General features: G+C 58.1%; 1 protein-coding gene across 5 annotated transcripts in view; it reads right to left on the bottom strand.

Moving 5' to 3' along the window:
* FBXL18 (F-box and leucine rich repeat protein 18) overlaps nt 1–19,345 on the bottom strand; it is a 67,357-nt gene that overhangs the window by 10,660 nt on the left and 37,352 nt on the right. Inside the window, exon 5 of one of the 5 annotated variants that reach the window (XM_054507711.2) lies at nt 11,120–11,985. The exons of 3 other annotated variants lie outside the window; for them this stretch is intronic. In XM_054507711.2, the coding sequence (XP_054363686.1) occupies nt 11,940–11,985 (46 nt within the window). In that variant the 3' untranslated portion in view covers nt 11,120–11,939. Of the gene's footprint in view, nt 1–11,119; nt 11,986–12,045; nt 18,117–19,345 lie in introns of those variants that run through there. One more of the 5 variants, XM_045875879.3, reaches the window with a different exon arrangement.

Here is a 19,345-nt window from a genome sequence, read left to right as displayed (position 1 = left end):
ACAGCCCAGCTGGCCAATCACCATCCTAAACTGAGTCCTTGCAGACACTACTAAGCTGCTGGATCAATCCCGACCTGAAGTCTACCCATACCATTTCTTTATTGAAATAAATTCCCTTTATAATTAAGCCATTTTGCACTAGGTTTCTATTATTTTCTAGCATTTGCTACCAAAACACATCCTGGGAATGTGTTCTCCCGGAGACTCAATGTAGCAATGAGGCCACCTCTGAAGCCAGACAGAACAGTTTCCAGATGGCAATAAAGCAAGGAATGCCTCTCCAGTGTCAAGGAGGATCAAGCTGTATTTTAAAAAACAACAGAAGGTCTGGGAAACTTAACCCTTGGATAGCAAAGGCCTGCAATGCTCCCAGTGGGTGGGTGGGAGGGGGCAGGCGGCTGGCCTGGCGACGGGGTCCAGGCCCCCTTGCTCAGCGGATCTCCAAGTCACATCCCGGCAAAATGCCACCGCAGCCACCGCGCCCAGCTGGCCTGTGCCCACAGCCCGCCGTCCAATTCTCTCAGCGACTCTGTCGCACCACCCGAGCCATGCTGGAAAATTGCCCACAAGTTAAAAGAGATTCTTTCCAGCAGACATCGCTCCGGCAGATCCGGGCCTTATCTTCCCCTTCCAGAATGAGTGTTGTTCATTTCACTTCCTAAAATAAAATAAAATTTTAAAAAATCTAAACCACAAACTGAAAAACAGGTGGGGCCATTTCAGGATTTGGCTGGAGCTTGTCTGGGAGCTGATAAGGAGCAGCCAGTTGCCGGGCAACACGGCAGCGAGCCGAAGGGGAGACGGGCCCGGCGTTTCCGGGGCACCCATCTGTCCCCCCAAAAAATAGCTGGGCCTGAGCAGGCCCAGGGCTCAGTAAGGCCTTTCTCATTCTAGAGAGGTTTCACCCCTAAGTATTTCAGAGCCTAGAGAGATGAGGAGCAGAGCAGAGGAGTCTGCCTGTGCAGAAATGGTGTGAAACAATGTGTTAATGGGGCAGAAAGGGCACCAGTGACTGTCCCCGGGGGTCGGGGCCTGGCACCCTGAAAGCAGTCAGAGGCAAATGCACGTCTGGCCTGGGAACCCCGACTGGGGGGCTGCTGGTGGACCTCCTGGAGGGAGGTCTGCAGAGGTAGGCTAACAGGGCTCTGCCTTGACCCAGCTCTGGTCCACGAATTCATCAGGAATTGGCACGAGGGATAGAAATCGCCTGATGAAAGGTACAGCCAATCCAAAAAGCCAGGAGAGGCAGGAAAACAAACAAACAAGCCCGCATTTCATTGGGCCACCACCCCCAACCCAGCCCAACCCAACCCAACGAAACCTGCCAGGCGCTCAGTGTGGGGTGGGGGCCCACCGTCCCCCGTGGGCTGTGTGACCGTGCAAGCTGGCGGTCAGCTGGTTAGACTGGGGGACACGGCGCCACCCACTTCACAGGTCGTGTGTTTGTGGAGAGAGGGTTCAAATGGCACCCGATATGCAGTGAGGGACCCACAAACACAAACTACTACCATTACCGGTAAGTACCGTATCAGCTGACTGAATGCAGAACAATCATAAGAACACTCCTAAGATGAAAAGGCCGAGAGGGGCGCCTGGGTGGCTCAGATAGTTAAGCGTCTGCCTTCGGCTCAGGTCATGATCCCAGGGTCCTGGGATCGAGTCCCGCATCGGGTTCCCTGCTCCGTGGGGAGCCTGCTTCTCCCTCTGCCTCTCTCTCTCTCTCTCTGTCTCTCATGAATAAATAAATAAAATCTTTAAAAAAAAAAAAAAAGAAAAGGCCGAGAGCTGAAGACACACACGGGGTGACATCTGTCACTTGCACACCTCTGTCCTCCCCTCTGTGCCCGCCCACCCTCCTCCCTCCTCCCAGTGACGCTGCCGTCCTTGGCTTTAGGGCGGTTAGTGATCTGCCCTGTGTCATGAAGCCTCCCGATTCCTGCGTGTAGAAATCACCACCCCTCCACTCAGATCCTATGAGGACTTCCTTGTCCGTCTCCAGTGGCCTTCATCACTCCCTCCCTGGGGATGGATATTTCTATAGACACCTGCCTGAGTTCCTTGTTAAACGAAGGACTGACCATACCAACTGTTGGCGAGGACATGCAGCAACATCCTTGGTTTACCCAACATCCCACCCAAGGAGCCTGCGGACGGGCTGCCGACTTCCCGCTCAGGGAGTCAGAGGCGATACCCCGCACCCGGGGGCATCTGGAAGTGTTTGGGGGCCTTGGTTTTCCCGGTACACGAGGCGTCCCTGGCATGTCCCAAGGGCTTAAGATGTCGCCTCTTCCCAAAAGCCAATGTAGAAAATTCACCAGGAAGCCATGAAATCCACTTAGTGGGCTCCATCCAACCAAAGTTTAGTTTTTCAATGAAAGAGAGAATAGGACAAGAGAATACAAGATAAAACATCAGCATGCGTGGGAGGATCGCCTCCTGACGATCTAGTTCGGGTCACTACGTCTGTGTTCTCCGTACTAGGTCATGATGTAAAATACAGTCTTACTGGGGGCCCAGGAGAAAACAAGTGTGACAAACACGAGGTGCTCTCACAGGCTCCTGAGGGGGGACACACCCACAGCGCTGCCCCCCAACAACCCCCATGGAGCCGAGCGAGGCCTGAGGGACAGTCCGGGGCCGCCTGAGCGACCGGGAGCTCGGCTGAGGGACGCACAAGCGTCCACACAGGCCGCAGCCGGAGGAGGCCTCAGCCCCGGGGCTGGTGAGCCTGTCATGCAGCGGGGCGGGCACAGTGGGTGTACCGGGCCCGTGTGTGGGCTTCGGTCGGCCCAGAGAACGTATGGCCTGGCAGGCCCTGCACTGGGACCGGCCCCGGGACCAAGCAGGGCAAGAACCCACCGCCCCCCCCAGCAAGGTCTCTCACTGGCAGCCTGCGGCTGGCGAGACCCTCCTCAGTGTGGGGGACCCAGCATTGGCCCCATCCCCCGAGTTGTCCAGAAGCGCAGGATTGTCTTTGCTGCACGGACTCGGCTTCTGGAAAGAGGGGCTCAAGACCCCAGCTGCGGGGCCTGCCCCAGCCAGGGGCTCACTGTCATTTTACCTTCCTGAGCCTCATCCGAAAAGTGGGGGTCATGGGGTATCCCTGTGGGTCTACCAAGAGCAGGAGATGAACTGTGTGGCCACGGCCCGGTGGGTGTCCCCAGTCTGTCCCCCACAGTGTCCTGCATCCCTCGGTGCCCACAGCTGCCCGGCAGTAAAGGAGACCCTGGGCTGGGAGTTGGAAGGGCACCCTTTCGAAGGGACGGTGCCCCTGAGCTCAGTGGGAGCAGTGTCTCCATTAGGCTCTCCTAGAATCCCACTGCCTGCCTGGAGGAGGGGGCCGTGGGCTGGGCCAGGCTGGGCCCCACATGCTGAACGGGGGGCGAGCAGAAGAGCTAAGACCTGGGAGGTATCCAGCCACTGGCTGAGGAGCAGGACGGCTGAGCCCCAGCGAGGACCCCGAGGGAGCGTGCACGCAGGCCCGGCCGTGAGCAGGTGGCCACACCTGGTCGCGATGTTCTCTGAGCCGACAGGTCAGGACCAGGACCCTCAGAGGCTCTGCCCCGGGCCTGCTGAGCCCCCTGCCCCCCATCAGACCCTAGAAGGGACAGACACCTGGGAAGGGAGCCCAGACCCACCCGTGTGTTCTCTAGAGCTGGTACCCGCGGCGGGGAGGGCCTCGCCCTGACCCGCCAGGCCCAGCTGAGTCACCGGGGGCCACTGCCAGGGACCTGGAGCAGAGAGCAGGGCACACTCGAGTCCCTGCACAGTGGTGACTGTCCTCACGGGCCAGGCACGTGGGGGATGGTGAGGGGCCAGCTGGACGCACAGGGTAAGTCTGGGGCTCACAAAGGCCATGGCACCGCCGACAGGTCAGGGAGGTGGGCTTTTACCCTGTGGGCGTGTGTTGGGACGGCTACGGGCCTGTGTGTGTGTGCGCGCGTGCACGCGTGTGCTTAATAGGTTTTTTGTTGGGGGGGTGTGTCTGTTTCTGCTTCAAAACCGCCTGTTTCGCCAGAGTGGCAGATGCCAGCGTGACGGTCAGCGTGCCCGGCCTGGTGCCTGTCAGCAGATGTGATGGAAGGGGTTTGAGGTCCCTGCAGCAGGGCCTGGCCCAGTCTGACGGCGGAGGCACGCACCCCGAGCTGCCGTTCCACGCCAGCCCTGCCCTCTGCCCTCTGCCCTCTGCCCTCTGCCCCAGAGCAACTGTCCGGCCACCGAAACGCTTTTCCTTCTCCCTCGCCGTATTTTTTCTTCCTTTTTCGGGAGCAGCGCCGCTCTGAGATACGGAGCTTCTGGGAACTGAGCTGGGAGTCTTGTTTGTGCAAAGAAGCTGTTCTTCCTCCACACACGAGTGCTATGTTTATGGGTGAATCCCCCCTCACGTGCGGTCGTCCTCGGCCCACCTCTCTCCCAGTGACCATCCTGCCCCGCAGGAGTTCGGCCCCGGCAGGGGGAGGTGGGGGAGGTGAAGCCGGGCTGGACTGGGTGCCTGGGAGGGGTCGGGGAAGGGGCCTCTCTGCATGCTCACCCGGGCTGCCGAGGACCCAGGGGCTGGACACGTGGCCCCAGGACCCTCAGCCTACTCTGGGATTTGGTTCCATCAGCCCGAAGGTGGGTCGCAGACTTAGCTGGGGAGTCGTTCTGGGGGGACCACACACATACAGTTACCAGCCCCAGCCTCACAGGCCACTGACGGCCCACCGTGGGCTGTGTCCCAGGAGCCATAAAAGGAGCTCAGACTGCTTCGGGGGTCAAGGGCAAGTGGAGGAGAGGGGCCGGGGTGGGGGGCTCAGGTCCTCGGGAGGGTGGGAGCCTGGAAAGCATGCTGCCCAGCCCGGCGGCCACACCTGGCCCTGCACCAGCCCTATCCTCGCTGGGGGATCAGCACTGCTGGGACTGGACCCCTTCTTTTCTCGGCTGCCCCACGGGGTCTGTGGCTCACAGCTGACCTGGGCTTCTCCACCCAGAAGGACCCACAACTGTGTCCAGACAGTTGTACATGAGGACAACTGCGTTACCGCGTCCAGGGTTAGCTGCCGCTGTTGCTTGCTGGTTTGTTTCAACATTTAGGGCTTTAAACACGTTTTAGGAACAAAAATCCTTAGCATCAGATTTTTTTTTTTTTTTCCAACACAGAGTTCCATGGAGACTGACTTGAACCAAACCAGACCGAAGAGTCTCTACCTTCTCTCTCTGGACTGAATGCATGTCACCAAACATTCAACAGCCAGTCCAAGCCCGCGCCCAGACCAGGTGCTTGCACCGGGAGGACGGGCCAGCATCGTCCCTGGGGAATGTCCCATCCACGGAAGGAACAGATGAGCCGCAGGATAGGAAGCCACGCTCCTATTCGCTACTAGGGAGGGGAGGGGACAGTCCCTGTTCTTCCCGGGGCTGTACGGACACCTCAAATTCTAAACACCTTCGGACCCCGAAATTTTATTTCTAGGCATGCCTTCTCTTTTAAAGAAAAAAAAAAAAAGACACACACATATTGCGTTTATAAGAACACTCACTGCAGCTCTGCTTATAAAAACAAAAAATCTAGAGGCAACCTAACTGCCCAATCATGGGGGACCGGTTAAATAAGTCAGGTAAATAAAGCTGTCACAAGTCATGGTTCAGCAGGTTACAGGGGGCAGGAACGCGTGCCCCACATACACGAGCAAAAGGGGCACTGGGCAAAGTCGTCTGTGGAATATAATCCCATTTCCCCCCATCTCCACAGCCCACAGACAAAGGCTGGAAGGATGTACTCTGAAATATTAATGTTGGGATTACTTTATTGTTCCTTTGTTTATATTGGCTGTTTCTCAAATGAGCTTTATTTTATTAGGAAAGAAAGACTGCTTGCAAAACCGAAGGCAGGACGATAACAGCAATTGGCAGGGGTGTCTGCACAAGGTACCAGAGTCACGCAGGACAAGAAGGGGGTTGCTCCTGTTTGCAAGGGCCTGGACCAGGGGGATAGCTCCCCGGGGGGCTAACGTCAAAGCCGGCTGGAGGTTGAGGGACACGGGGAGTCTCCGCAGTCATGGGCAGAACAGGGCAACTGTAATGGAGGGAGCAGCACAAGAACGGGCAGGGGACACCTGGTGGGGGTCCCTGAGGCTGGCTCACCAGACAGCCGAGGCCCCCAGGAGGGCCCATGGCCCGGGTCTTGCCCCCAGAGGGCAGGAGCTGCTTACGAGTCTATGCTTCCACGGTCTCCAGGTCCCCGGAGAACAAGACGTGGGAGCAGAGAGAAGTGGGGCAAAGCACTTCTTAAATGCTTTATTATATCTTTATTAGAAAATATTATATATAGGGGCGCCTGGGTGGCTCAGTTGGTTGGGCGACTGCCTTCGGCTCAGGTCATGATCCTGGAGTCCCAGGATCGAGTCCCGCATCGGGCTCCCTGCTCGGCGGGGAGCCTGCTTCTCCCTCTGACCCTCCCCCCTCTCATGTGCTCTCTGTCTCTCTCATTCTCTCTGTCTCAAATAAATAAATAAAATCTTTAAAAAAAAAAAAAAAAAAAAAAAAAGAAAATATTATATATAAATAAATACATATATTTATTATAAAATATTATATACTTTTTATATAATATTATAAAATATTACAAAATAAAGGCTCTCATCTCTCTTATAGATAGAGTGTCTACAAACCAATAAGAAAAAAGTAACAAAGGGGTGCCTCAGTGGCCCAGTCAGCTGAGCAGCCGACTCTTGGTTTCAGCTCAGGTCATGATCTCAAGGTCATGGGATCGAGCCCTGCGTCGGGCTCCACACTCAGCGGGGAGTCTGCTTGAGATTCTCTCTCCCTCTGCCCCGCCCCCTGCTTGTGCAAGTGTGCACTCTCTGTGTCTCAAATAAATAAATAAAATATTTAAAGAAAAAAATAACATAGAAAGGAGACTCTCAATGGCCTTTAAAATATATAAAAAGATGCTCAACTCTGCTCATAAAAGAAATGCTCCGTGAAATCACACTTAGATACTATTTTTCACCCACCCGATTGCCAAATTCAAAAGTTAGAGAACACCCTCTATTGGCAAGACGGTGGGAAGCTGAGATTCTTGGACATCGTTAGTGGGAGTGTAAATTGGTTCAACCCATCCCTGTGAAGGACAACGTGGGCAGTACCTTTCTAATTACAAATGCACATGCTCTCTGAGCCTGCAGTTCCTTCCCGGGAATTTGTTACAGACCCTTACACATGCGTAAAGTGATAGTCAAGCGATATTCTTAATTTGCAGCATTGTATGGAAGAGCAGAAGACTGAAAACCATCAAAAATGGGCCAAAGTCCTAACATGGCACCTGGTGGAATATTACACAGCTGTCTAAAGTGACGGGCTGACGGGAGGAATAATGGCCAAGTGGGAACCTTTGAAAACTCACCCCTCACAGAAGCAGTAGAAAAAACTGGCAAAAAAATGACCAGAACCAACCTTTTCAGAACTCTGGAAATTAACCAGAGATCTGCAGCAATCTGGGGATGTTTATTCCAGAAAAAGGACTGAATCTCGGTAGGAACAGCATTTTGTGGGGTTTTAATTGCCCCGTCCCATCTCTCACTCGGCAGCTCAGCAGCGGCCTTGAAAACCAATGGCCCATGTTCCCAGTCCCAGAGGAGCCGGGAGGAGCAGAGGGTGCTCTGAAGGCTCGTTCCAAGAACCGGCATCCGTGGACAAGGCTGCTGGAGTCCCCATTGCAGAAATTCCCTTTATTTGACCCGACTCAGAGCTCATTTCCTGCTAAAAGCCTCTCCCTGGGTGGGCATCTGTTGAAAACTTTTATGAACAAGTGTTTTAGCGTTGCAGTGGCCTGAGGCGATCAATTCACAGTCGGGGCAAACAATAGACTAAGCAAAATTATAGATAAATAGATAAATAAATAATAGACCAATCCAAAAGGAAAAGCTGGGGAATGAGAGGTCCATAGGAGCTTTGAAAAGCTCCTACAGAGTCGGATCTTTCGTCTTTGGTGGGGAAGGGTCCCAGGTGTCCCTTTACTAGGGCACTAAGGGTTCCTTCCTCAGCTAATCACCTCCTAAAGGCCCTACCTCCTTGTACCATCATGGTAGGGGGGCAGGATTTCAACACATGAATTTGGGGAGGCCAAAAACATTCAGACCATTGCACTGAACGATTCCTCTTCTAGGAGGTCCCAGGAGCAGTCAGATTACACAGAGAGTAGAAAACCCAGCTGGTGCCTTTGAAGGATTTCCTCAAAGCCCACCAAGGCTTTGTGAATGGCTCCCACCTCCTGGACCCAGAGAGGGATTCCTGGACCACCCCAAGGGCTGGCTCTGGACTCCCCTCATCCCATCTTCAAGAGAACACATGTCCACCCCAGGCGGGTCTGAACGGCCCAAACTGCTTCTCACCAGCTCCCGGGACCCTGGGCCCGACCTCATGGTGGGAACCCCACTTCCCCATCATGACCCCTCCACCAAAGGCCAGCGTGTACCCGTGTGGGTCCAGGTTTCGCTCTGCACAAACTTAATCCTGAACTTGTTATCACAGCTGTGTAGTACCCCACAACTTGCCTTTGGGATCAATGTCCTGTGAATAATCTTTCCTTCTATTGCACAGAGATGTGATCTTTTCTTTTTTTTTTTAAAGATTTTTTATTTATTTATTTGAGAGAGAGAATGAGAGAGAGAGCATGAGAGGGGGGAGGGTCAGAGGGAGAAGCAGACTCCCCGCTGAGCAGGGAGCCCGACGCGGGACTCGATCCCGGGACTCCAGGATCATGACCTGAGCCGAAGGCAGTCGCTTAACCAACTGAGCCACCCAGGCGCCCGAGATGTGATCTTTTCTTGTTAAGAGCTCCATACTGTGTTTCTCGTGAAATTATTTTTATTCACTTTGTTTCCCTGTGTGTGTCTTGTTCCATTTACATCAAAGAATTAAGTTCCTCCATGACCATTGTAGAAAATCTGGAAAAGGACCAAAAAGAATTAAAAGAAACAAAGTCACGAGAAATCCTTCCCTTTGGGGGACACGCCTTGGCCAGCCGCTCTGCACTCAGGGAGAACGGGTCGGGGGTCGGGGGGAGAGAGGCAGTGGGGAATTCCTTGCCCATTGCCAACACTGTGGTCAAGGACACGAGTTAATGTTCAGACGGTTCTAGAGGTCAGGAATCAGACCCATATCTCACCGGCTAAACTCCAGGTGTTACCAGGGCTAGCTCATCCCTTAGGCTCTAAGGGAGAGCCCGTCTCCTTGGCTTCCCCAGCGATGGGAGGCCACCTGCACTCCTCCGGTCCTGGTCCCTGCCTCCAGCATTCCCTCCTCTGCTTTCTAGGACCCTCGAGATTACACAGGCCTAGTCTCCCCGTCCCAAAGCCCACTGATGGGTGAACTTACCTCCCCTTTGCCATGGACCCTAACATGGTCACGGGATCTGGGGATTCAGGCATGGACACCTTTGGGGGCCCTATTCCAGAGATGGCCTGGCGGGACGCTGCTAGGCCCCGGGCCCAGCCCCTGGCAGGCAGTCCGTGGGAGGGAGGGACTTGGGACTCTGGCTGCGACCACACCCCTCAATTTGGGAACAGCCAGCTGGAGGTTAGGGCTCCCCTGAACACAAAAGCAAACCTGGGGGGTGTGGGGTATCACCATTTGGGAGCACTGACATCCTCTGACATTTATTCATTTCAGTTTCTCTGCATTTGCTACTGCTTTAATAATCATCAATGTCCTGGGTAATTAGTACATTTGGAATCAGGGAACTTGGCAATTGGGAGGTGACCTCGGAGTTCAGAAGCCAGGGACTAACTCGCAAGCCGGATCATCCCGTGGAAGGAGACTCAGCCCACACCCCAAAATACCACTCCACTTCCACAGCCCCCTAAAGGCACCTCCCAGCCTTAAAAATTCATATGTAGACCCAGAAATTTCACTAACGAGAGTCTCTCCTAAGGAAAGAATTCTAAATATAGAAAACCGCTCCAGCACAGGGTACCAGAGCAGCTTTCTCTGGAAGGGTGGCTAATTAGAGACAACCTAATTGTCCAACGACGAGGGACCAGCATCCATGTGACAGCGAACTGCATAGTTACACTGACGAGGCAGGAAGGACACAGGATCCTTTTATTGTCGTGGGTGAAAAGCAGGATCCTAAGTCAGATGATCGCAGCCAAAGGACATTTTTTAAAAAGCATGGAACGAGGACTCCAAGGACATTAACTAAAATATCAACAGAGGTTCTCTGTGGCGGCTGAGAATGTGGGTCACTGCTTTTCCCCTTTGCTCTACTTCTCTGAATTCTTCAAATTTTCTGGGAGAAACATAATAGAAAAGTTTACCTTTAATTGAATTGGTTGTATTAAGTAACTGGGGCGTCAAAGTAGCCCAGTCCTTCGTGCGAGCGTGTGAGTGTATGTGCCCGCAAGTTGTGTGAGGGTGTGGACGGGAATGTGTAAGAGTGTGGGTGTGAGTACGAACACCGTGACATCCGGCGTGGGGGGGGGGGGGTGGGTGTGAGGGTGCGAGCGGCCGTGTGTGAGCCAGCGCCTAAGTGCGCGTGTGTATGGACGTCAGTGCGAACCCGAGCTCGTGCTCGTGAGCGTGTGTGGAAGCGTGAGCGGGCGGGCCGGCGCGGGAGTGAGGGCAGGGATCGGCGGGCCGGGGCTTCCGAGCTGCACCCCCCCGCAGGGCCTCCGTCCCCTTCCTCACTGGGGTGGGTGGTTCGGCCGGCCTCCACCCGCGGCGCTGCGTGCAGCCTCTGAACAGGGAGAAGGGGCCACACTCACTCCCAGCAACTTCGCGGGGCTCAGGCGCCGGACGGGACGGGCAAGGTCCAAGGGAAAGCAGCTTCCGTGATGCCAGCAACCTCCTGGCCTGGAATCTGCGGTGGGAGACACGCTCGCTCGCTCGCTCGCCACCCGACCGCCGCGGGGCCCTGGGCGGCCCCAGGGGCTCCCAGGAGACCCTCCGCTCCGCAAGGTCAGGGTTCCGCAACGCTTTCCTCCACCGCCAAGAAAGGCAAATACTGGCAACAAATAAATCCTGAACAACACTCCTGGTGACAGTTAAGGCTTGTCATTCTTGCCCTCCCTCCCTCCTCCAGCCTCGAAGGAGCCCTCCCCCCTGCACACGGGACCCCCCGGCGCTTTCCTCTCTGTCACAACGAACGGCTCTACTTGAGGTTTGTTTTGATTTTATTTTGGGGGGGCTCAGCCTGCCGACAAAGGCCAGGCTGCCTCACAGTCAACCCCAAGTCAACTCCAAGTGCGCGCCCTGGCCCTCCCGGGCAGTGCCAAGCCCTTCACACTTCTCTTCCCTGACCCCGAGGCACTTGCTCAAGACGCCACAACGCGAGTTCTCACTCCACGTGAGACACAGGCCTGTGTCCCCGTCCCTTGAACAGGGCTGACCTGTGACTGTCTCAGTCAACAAAGTGTGTGGAGGTGACGCTATGGGATGTCCAAGGCTAGGGCGTATCCCCCGGGCTTCTCGGGACCCAGCCCCCATGCTGTGAGGAAACCCAACTAGCCCCCGTGGACAGACCCCATGGAGAGGCCACACGTAGGCATTCTGGCCACAGGCCCAGCTGAGGTCCTGGTGGAGAGCCAGCACCAACCACCGTCACCTAAGTGAAGATGCTTCCAGAAGATTCCAGCCCCCAGAAGAGGCTCCAGACACCAGGGAGCTGAGGCAAGCCGCCACGCTCTGCCCTGTCCAAACACCTGCCCCGGGGAAGCCAGGAGCATCTCCCAGTTGCTCGCTTACACCCTGACATGGGGGGTGGCTTGTAGTACAGCAGCAGTGGCCGATTCCCGTGGTTTCCCAGCCCTGGCTCCGCCCCCCACCACTTACCTGTCACCCTGATGACCAGGTCGCACGGGGGCTGAAGCAAGGACCACCGGGACTTCTCGCTCCTGTGATCCCACAGTCTAGTCTGGGTCTGGCGGCGCAGAGGGTCAGTCCTGTCCCTCCTGGGCAGGTCACTGCTGGCCCCTTGGGCACGGTCTCCTCCGTTTCTCAGCGACTCTGGGCAGAAGCAGATCATCGTGGGGAGTCCTGTGGGTAGGCGCGCACCAAGCCTGGACGACTGGCTTGGACAGTCAGGAAGGATGGAGGCCCCTGCCCCCTGATCGCCATTTTGCCTCAGGCGACTCTCCTCTGGAGGACAGGTGGGGAGCTCAGGAGGTGCAGCTGAGCCCTCTTCGGCCCACCCGACAGCCCCACACACTTGTCCCTCTGTCCCGCAGCATCCTGGGGCCACCGGCCCCTCCAAGTCCAGGTCCCCGCTCCTGCCCGGACGCCTGCTCACCTGCCCCGGTCCCTCGGGCTCAGCTGCCACCTTCTCCCCTCGCCACGCTGCAGCCAGAGCCCCTTCCCAGAGCCCAGGTCTGGTGAAGGAGGCTTCTGCCTAAAACAGATGCTACAAACAAGCCCGTCCCAGAAGGACGAATCCTGTGTGAGTCCACTCCTTCGAGGTTCCCAGAGTCGTCCAGTGCACAGAGAGCAGATGGTGGTGCCGGGGGGCTGGGGAGGGGGCGGGGGTCAGTGTGTCACAGGGACAGAGTCTCAGAGTGGAGGGATGTCACGTTCTGGAGCTGGACGGTGGTGGTGGCTGCCCAACAGTGTGAATGCGCTCCAGCAGCCCATAGCCTCCCTCCCTGGCCCGCAAAGGCTGACCCAGCAGCCGCATCCTGGGGGCCCCAGGCAGCCTCCGGTCCCCCACTGGGTCTCCCGTCTCCAAGCAGGTAACCCCATCAGAACAGCCACGGGTGATGAGTGCCCCCCCCCACCGCCTTGGCCCACCCCCAGGGCTGGAGAGGGTCACAGGGGAAAGGTCAGGGAGTGTCCCTTCCAGAAGCACTGCATAATCACCTGATTTTCTAAATCAAGTCCACTTTATTTGAAACTTTCCACATGCCACAAGTTTACATGAAAATACCCATTCAAAATTCATTTGAACACAAAATTCAGGAGTGGGCATCACTAGACAGAAAAGTAGGTCTGTGTGGAAAAGCAGGTGACACGTATTTGATCACTTAGCACCTGGTCACCATATACCGTGAGCCCCCTGGCTGACTCCCCACCCCACCCCCCTTTAAAAACATGCTGAGCTCAAGTGCTTCTGGTCAGCTGCATACGGACAGGCAGTGGTCGAGGGGGGCTGGGGCCAGACACCCCACCTGCACCACGGCCGTCGCGTGGCCGCCTCTCCGGCCCCTCACCCTCCAGCCCACCCGCTACGGTGAGCACAGAGAGAAGCCTCTGGCCCACACCGTTAGGATTCCACGGAAAACCATCCCTTGTCAGGTTTAGCGGAGCGCTACAGACCGAACCTCCCAGGCGGTGAACGTGGCTCCCGGACCTCATGGCCACGGGCAGCCCTGGGTCCCCCCCATTCCCCCGCCAGCTGGTCCGGAGCAGGGTGCGGCAGGTGCCCTGACCCCGTGACATGAATGCAACCTCCCCCTCCTGCCCCCCACCGTGGTTTCTGAAAAAGCTCTAGAAAGTAATTTAGACATTCAGGCGACACCATCCAGCCTGTGTCAGCGATCTTAGAGACTCCCAGTGAGAACCCCGTGCCCCCAGCGCAAACGAGGCCAGGGAGCACCACAAGGGCACCCGAGCCCCCGCCGCACAATCCCGTCCCCTGCTGGCGAAGTGTGGGGGAGGAGGCTCAGGGCCAGGGCCAAGGCCAAGGGAACTGCGGGCAGCGGTGCCCCCTTCCACATCTTCGGGAATCTGGGGTCTCCGCTGAAACCTGCTACCACCGGCCACGCTGCATTATCCTCGTCCACTAATTTCTCAGTTCTTATTATTCTTCCTTACAAGGCCTCGGTGATTCTCAAACCCTCCAGAGCAGATAATGAGGGCCAGAGGGAGCAGGGGGCTGCCTGATACCCCCGTGCCCCTCGGAGGAGGTCATGAGGGTGGGTCCCCTTCCTGCAAGCTGGGGGAGGGCTGCGGGATCGTCACCTTCTTGACACAGACTCGGGGAGGGCCGCTGGCACAAGCAGGATGGCACAGGCTGGTTTCAGACCCTCGAGGGCTAACAGACATCGGGGTCCAGCGGCTCCTGCGGCCCTGCTCCCCTGGCCCAGCTCTCCCGGCCAGGCCTCCACCAAGCTTCGTCCTCGCCTCCAAGTGGCCTGCAGCCGTGGGTCCTGGCGCAGGGGCGGTCAAGGGAGGCTCACCCTCAACACCCAGCCTTGCAGAGCTGCCCAAGGTGTGTGTGGGGGGCATCATCCCAGGGCCCATCCGGGGCCCCAGCCAAGCGCCCTCCAGCCTGGTGCTGGACACAGGGGCCCAGACCCATGAATCCTTGGGTCCTCAGAGGACAGCTGACAGGCAGGGAGAAGATCCGCCCCCCGGGGCGTATGACAGAGTGAAGTGTCCCTTATCTAGCCTCCTTGGGCTGGGAAGTAAAAATACTTGCACGTGAGAATGAAAAGCCACCGACAGGGAAGGAGGCCACAGGCCTCTGCTCTCCTCAGGCTCCAGATGCCTCCCCCGGCCAGGTTGTGTTGGCACCCAAGTCAGAGCCCCGGGGGCAGGCATGCCTGGCCACCCGGGGGCGAGTGGGGGGTGGGGAGCGAGCCACAAGGTCTAGGGGCGAGGTGGGCACAGGCGGGAGGAGCGGCCTTGGGAGTGCTGGGGCTTCTACTTTAACAAAGGGTTAAATGCCCTCATCTCTCCTCCCCTCCCTCCTCATCTTTCCCACCTCCCCCAGTCTCTCCTCTCTCTCATACACGCACACGCACACACAAGCACGCGATCCCATGCAGAAACGTGCTCGCATGCACAAGTGCACGCACACGCACACCATGCACGTGTGCACAGACTACTCACGTGTGTGCACGCAGACGTACACGCACGCGCACACACACGCGATCCCACGCACACGCAATCCATGCAGAAACGTGTTCGCATGCACACATGCACGCACACCATGCACGTGTGCAGACTACACTCACGTGTGTGCACGCAGACGTACACGCACGCACACGCACACACGCAATCCCACGCACACGCAATCCCATGCAGAAACGTGCTCGCATGCACACGTGCACGCACACCATGCACGTGTGCACAGACTACACTCACGTGTGTGCACGCAGACATACACGCACGCACGCACACGCACACCATGCACGTGTGCACAGACTACACTCACGTGTGTGTGCACGCAGACGTACACGCACGCACGCGCACACACGCGATCCCACACACACGTACACCATGCACGTGTGCACAGACTACACTCACGTGTGTGTGCACGCAGACGTGCATGCGCACACACGCGATCCCACGCACACGCACACCATGCACGTGTGCACAGACTACACTCACGTGTGTGTGCACGCAGACGTACATGCACGCACGCGCACACACGCACAGCCAGCAGTGCTGACCAGGCCCCCTCTCGGCAGGCAGCATATGGTCCGCACTTAACAGCCCAGTTCTGCCAGTTGGGGACCATTAGGGTGGGTTCTTTTCCCAGCATAAAATGCTGCAGAATATAAATTGCAATTAACGCCGCTGCCAAATTAGCACTCAGCGAGAATAAGCACACTGCTAACATCTGGTGAGCCCCGGCCCGGGGGCAGAAGCGGCGGAAGTTCTTGCTCTAGTAGCAGGATGGTTACGGGGACGCTAAAAATACACGGTCTGCTGCGTGGGGGCGGCTCTCCACGGCAGCTCCCGCCCCCAGCCTCGGGTGAACGGCCCCTCCCGGCCCTGTTTGTCGGCATAAATGCTGCTGGTTAAAACTGCTTGCTCGTGAGCACGGGCCACCCAGGCGAGGGCGTGAACACACAGCTGCAGCCTAGTGGAAAGCTCATTCTCCAGCCTGAGCCCGGGCTGCTCTGGAGGAGAGGGCACCCAGAGCCACCCAGAGCCCTGGGCACCTCCCCCCCAGGGCACACCCCCTGCCAGTCAGGCTGCGACCAGCCACACGCTTGCTTTGAGGAGAAATGGTCAGTTCCCATTACCACCCCCTTCCTTGACCGCCTTTGCCTGGCGGGGGAGGTCCTCTGGGCACCACCTGAAATACCCCAAAACTGGGGAGCGGAAGTGCGCCCACCAACTCTCAGACCCTCATCTACAGCCATGGGGCCCTATCGGGACCTCAGCCCTGTCTCTCCGGGGCCCAGGGCAGTCTGTCCCTCGGCCTGCAAGGCCAGGCAGGGCCCTCAGACCACATCGGGACCTCTAAGGTGAAGGCTGGAGGCATTCACCTACGGGCAGCCTGCAGACCAGTCCCTCTGGCCGGGCTGCAAAGAAGTGCCAGCCTCAGCCCGGGGCAGGGAGAGGGCATGAAACCCAGGGCAAGGAGGGAGAAGACTCACCCCACAGCACCTGTGCATCCCCCCGTCCACTCAGACAGGAAGGGGGAGGGCAGAGCAGAGCCCCTGGGGTGGGCAGACTGTTCCTCCCAGGGCCCTGACCCCGGGACTGCTTGATTCCTGCAGTTGTGCTCTCTGGCCTCCCGGACCCCTTCAGCCCCGCGGGGGTGGGGGCTGCAGAACTGTCTGTCCCTCAAGAACCCAGGGATGGAAAGGCAAATGAAAAGCCCCGGGGCCACGGACTTGCTCTTTTAGTAGGTAAGCTGCAGGACACGCTACACGGAATGGGGAAGGGGGGACTGTCTCCACAGACACAAAGTGGGAAGATGGCCAGGCTGGGGGCCAAGCAGATGGCGGCCAAGATGGGGACCAGCAGCGTGAGCAGGGCCTGGTGGGCTCTGCACCCCCAACCCAGAGGGAGAGGGAGGCCCGGGAGGCAGCCTCTGCAGGACTGATGTGCCCCTGCCTGGAAGCTGTCCAACGGTGCCCAGGACCCCCGGCAAGCCTCCAGGAGCATCACCGGGAGCAGTCAGGGCTGGACCCGGGGTGGAGGGAACCCGATCGCAGCCCCTCGGAAGCCACCGGCCGAGGGGCTACCGGCTCTGGGGAGTCTTGCAGTCGAGAAGGCAGCAGGCTCAGCACAGGGAGGGAGGCCCTGGACACTGGGAGGTCACTCCCCATTTTTGGAATAGCTGCACTGAATTTTGTAAAGTGCTAAATAAAGCTATATGAAATGGGGTAGTTTGATCACTACTCTGGCTTTAAACGTCCTTTCTAAGTTTTAATATTTCAAGTTTCTTGAATGAAGCCAGGTATGTATTTCCCCAGAAACACAGATCTTCACGGAGAAGAGGTCCTAAAGCTGAGTGCTGTGCTGGCGTCGGGCCTGGCCCAGGCCTCGCCCCACAGTCCCAGCGCCACGGGGGTCCCTGCCCAGCCAGCGGCCCCGAACTTGTCTGACGCCATCTGGCTGGAAACACGCTGGACATAATTGGGTTAAAACGTGTGTTACTGGGAAGGAGAGCCCCAAATCTGGAGCTCCCCACTGCGCTGTGCTCCCAGCTGGCCCGAGGGAAGCCGTGCCATCGTGTAACCGTGTGAGCGCATCCGTCCCCACACACATGGTCACCTCCAACCCCGGGCCCGAGGCCACCCCTCCGCAGAGCCTGACGGCAGGTGGCCACAAACACATGAGACACTCTGGAAGGTGGAAGTGGCGATGGGGGGGGGCAGCACTGGGGCCCCGTGCTGCTCTGGGGACCTGGTCAGGGCCCCCGGGGAGTCAGCGCTCCGTGACAGATGCAAGTCTCAGCTCAGGAGTACCCACGCCAGGCCCTGCAGGGACAGCCGGCTCTTCCTTCTCCTCCTCCTCACGGATGGGACTCGCGTTTCACCAAGCGCCAAGAGCAAGCAACAGGAAGCTTCGGGGGGCCCTGGGAGACGACAGGTGCGCGGGATAGCCGGGCAGAGGGCGCGTCCTTCCTCTTGGGACCCAAGGGGCCCCAGTGTCCGGCAGGGGCAGGCATGAGCAGCAGCAGCCGGGCCACACGCCCCTCAGGGCAGTCGTGCTTCCAGGCCCAGGAGACTGACAGAGGCGACGGTGGCCGGCGGGAGGCTCGGCCGCCAGAAGCAGCTTCGCCCGGCGCTAGCTGTCCCTGTCACCACCACAGGTTCGGGGGCTCCTCAGCCACTCTGCTTTTAAATAAGGTGATCTCATCCAGGTGCACCATGGGGACGTCCCGGATGACATTGGTCAGGCCCTCGTGGAGCAGAGGGAAGATGACGACATTCAGCGCGGGCCGCTCGGCCTGGAAACTGAACCAGAGGCAAGCCGTTAGCGGGGGCCCAGGGGCGTGGGGGGAGGTGGGTAGGGGGTGCCTGTCACCCTCCATCGGGAGACAGCCATCGGGGCTTCGCCTGCCCAGGGAGAGAGCAGGAGAGCAGCCTGTCAGAACAGGCCGCCGCATTCCTGTGTAGCAGGGCCTCCTGGGAGCCACTGAAGCCACGGGAAGCCACGCCCCTGGGCACCGAGGCCCCACAGGCAGGACAACACCCTCAAGGGGCACAAACTCCCAAGCCAGGTGAACGAGCACCTCTGCCAGATGCCGCTGCTGGGAGCCACGAGCCTTCATCCAAATTCGAGGCAAATGGCTCGCCCTCCCCAGCCCACGGGGGGACAGTGTCCCCTGATGCAGCACAGATGCGTCCAGTGGCCGGGAGCTCCTCAGGCCACCGTCCCCGGGGCCTCGCGGGGACGGCTGGTGAGGTGACCAGCCCCCTTCCCGCCCGGGACGGCGATGCGCTGGCCACAGTCCCTCAGACGCTCAGTGGCAGGTCCCGGTGCGCAGCGGCCCACGCTGTGCACTGGCCAAGAGACGAAACAGAAGTGCCGGCTGCAGGGGGTCTAGGGAAAGGGAGACACACAGGTCCCCACAGAGTACGACAGAAGACGTCCAGACCCCAGAGTAACTTCTGTCCCACGGTCTCGAAGGGCAAGCGACGGGAAGGTGCCCACAGGACAGGGAACCTGGGCATTTGCCAAAACTAAGGCAAGTCCCCTCCAGCCCCGCGCCCGCTGGAAGGGGCAAGGAAGCCGCGGCCCGGCCCGCCCTGTGGCCTCCAGCGGAGGCTGTGATGGATTTATGACACACGTAAAGTAAATGTCAGAAAGGTACTCACAAAGCTGGATGTTCTGGCAATAAAGGCACCAAGGAAATGCCTCCCAGTTCTGAGCTCAGTGTTCTGCTCACGGGCAGCAGAGTCTGTGACCATGAACCTCGCAGGCAAGTCCTTGCCTGCAAACCCGCTGTGTGATTTACTTGAAACAAAATATTCTCGGGTGTGGGATGTGCGTGCAAAGACTCCTCTGCCTGCCTGCCCTTCCCGAGGCCGGCACCACCCCAGGCTCTTCACAAGCTGCTGTCAAGATGCTAAAGGGGGATTGATTTCTCACCCAAAGCCAGGAATGCGGGCTGCGCTGCCTGGCCCGGCTCCCTCTGCGCAGCCCCGGGCGCCTCCGGGTGGCGGCGGGCCAGGGGCCAGGC

The sequence above is a fragment of the Mirounga angustirostris genome, unplaced genomic scaffold (genome assembly GCF_029215605.1).
Source record: "Mirounga angustirostris isolate CCGP_5_RB_7025 unplaced genomic scaffold, mMirAng1.0.hap1 SCAF_5, whole genome shotgun sequence".
Taxonomy (NCBI): domain Eukaryota; kingdom Metazoa; phylum Chordata; class Mammalia; order Carnivora; family Phocidae; genus Mirounga; species Mirounga angustirostris.
This window is presented reverse-complemented; position numbering and strand designations above follow the sequence as displayed.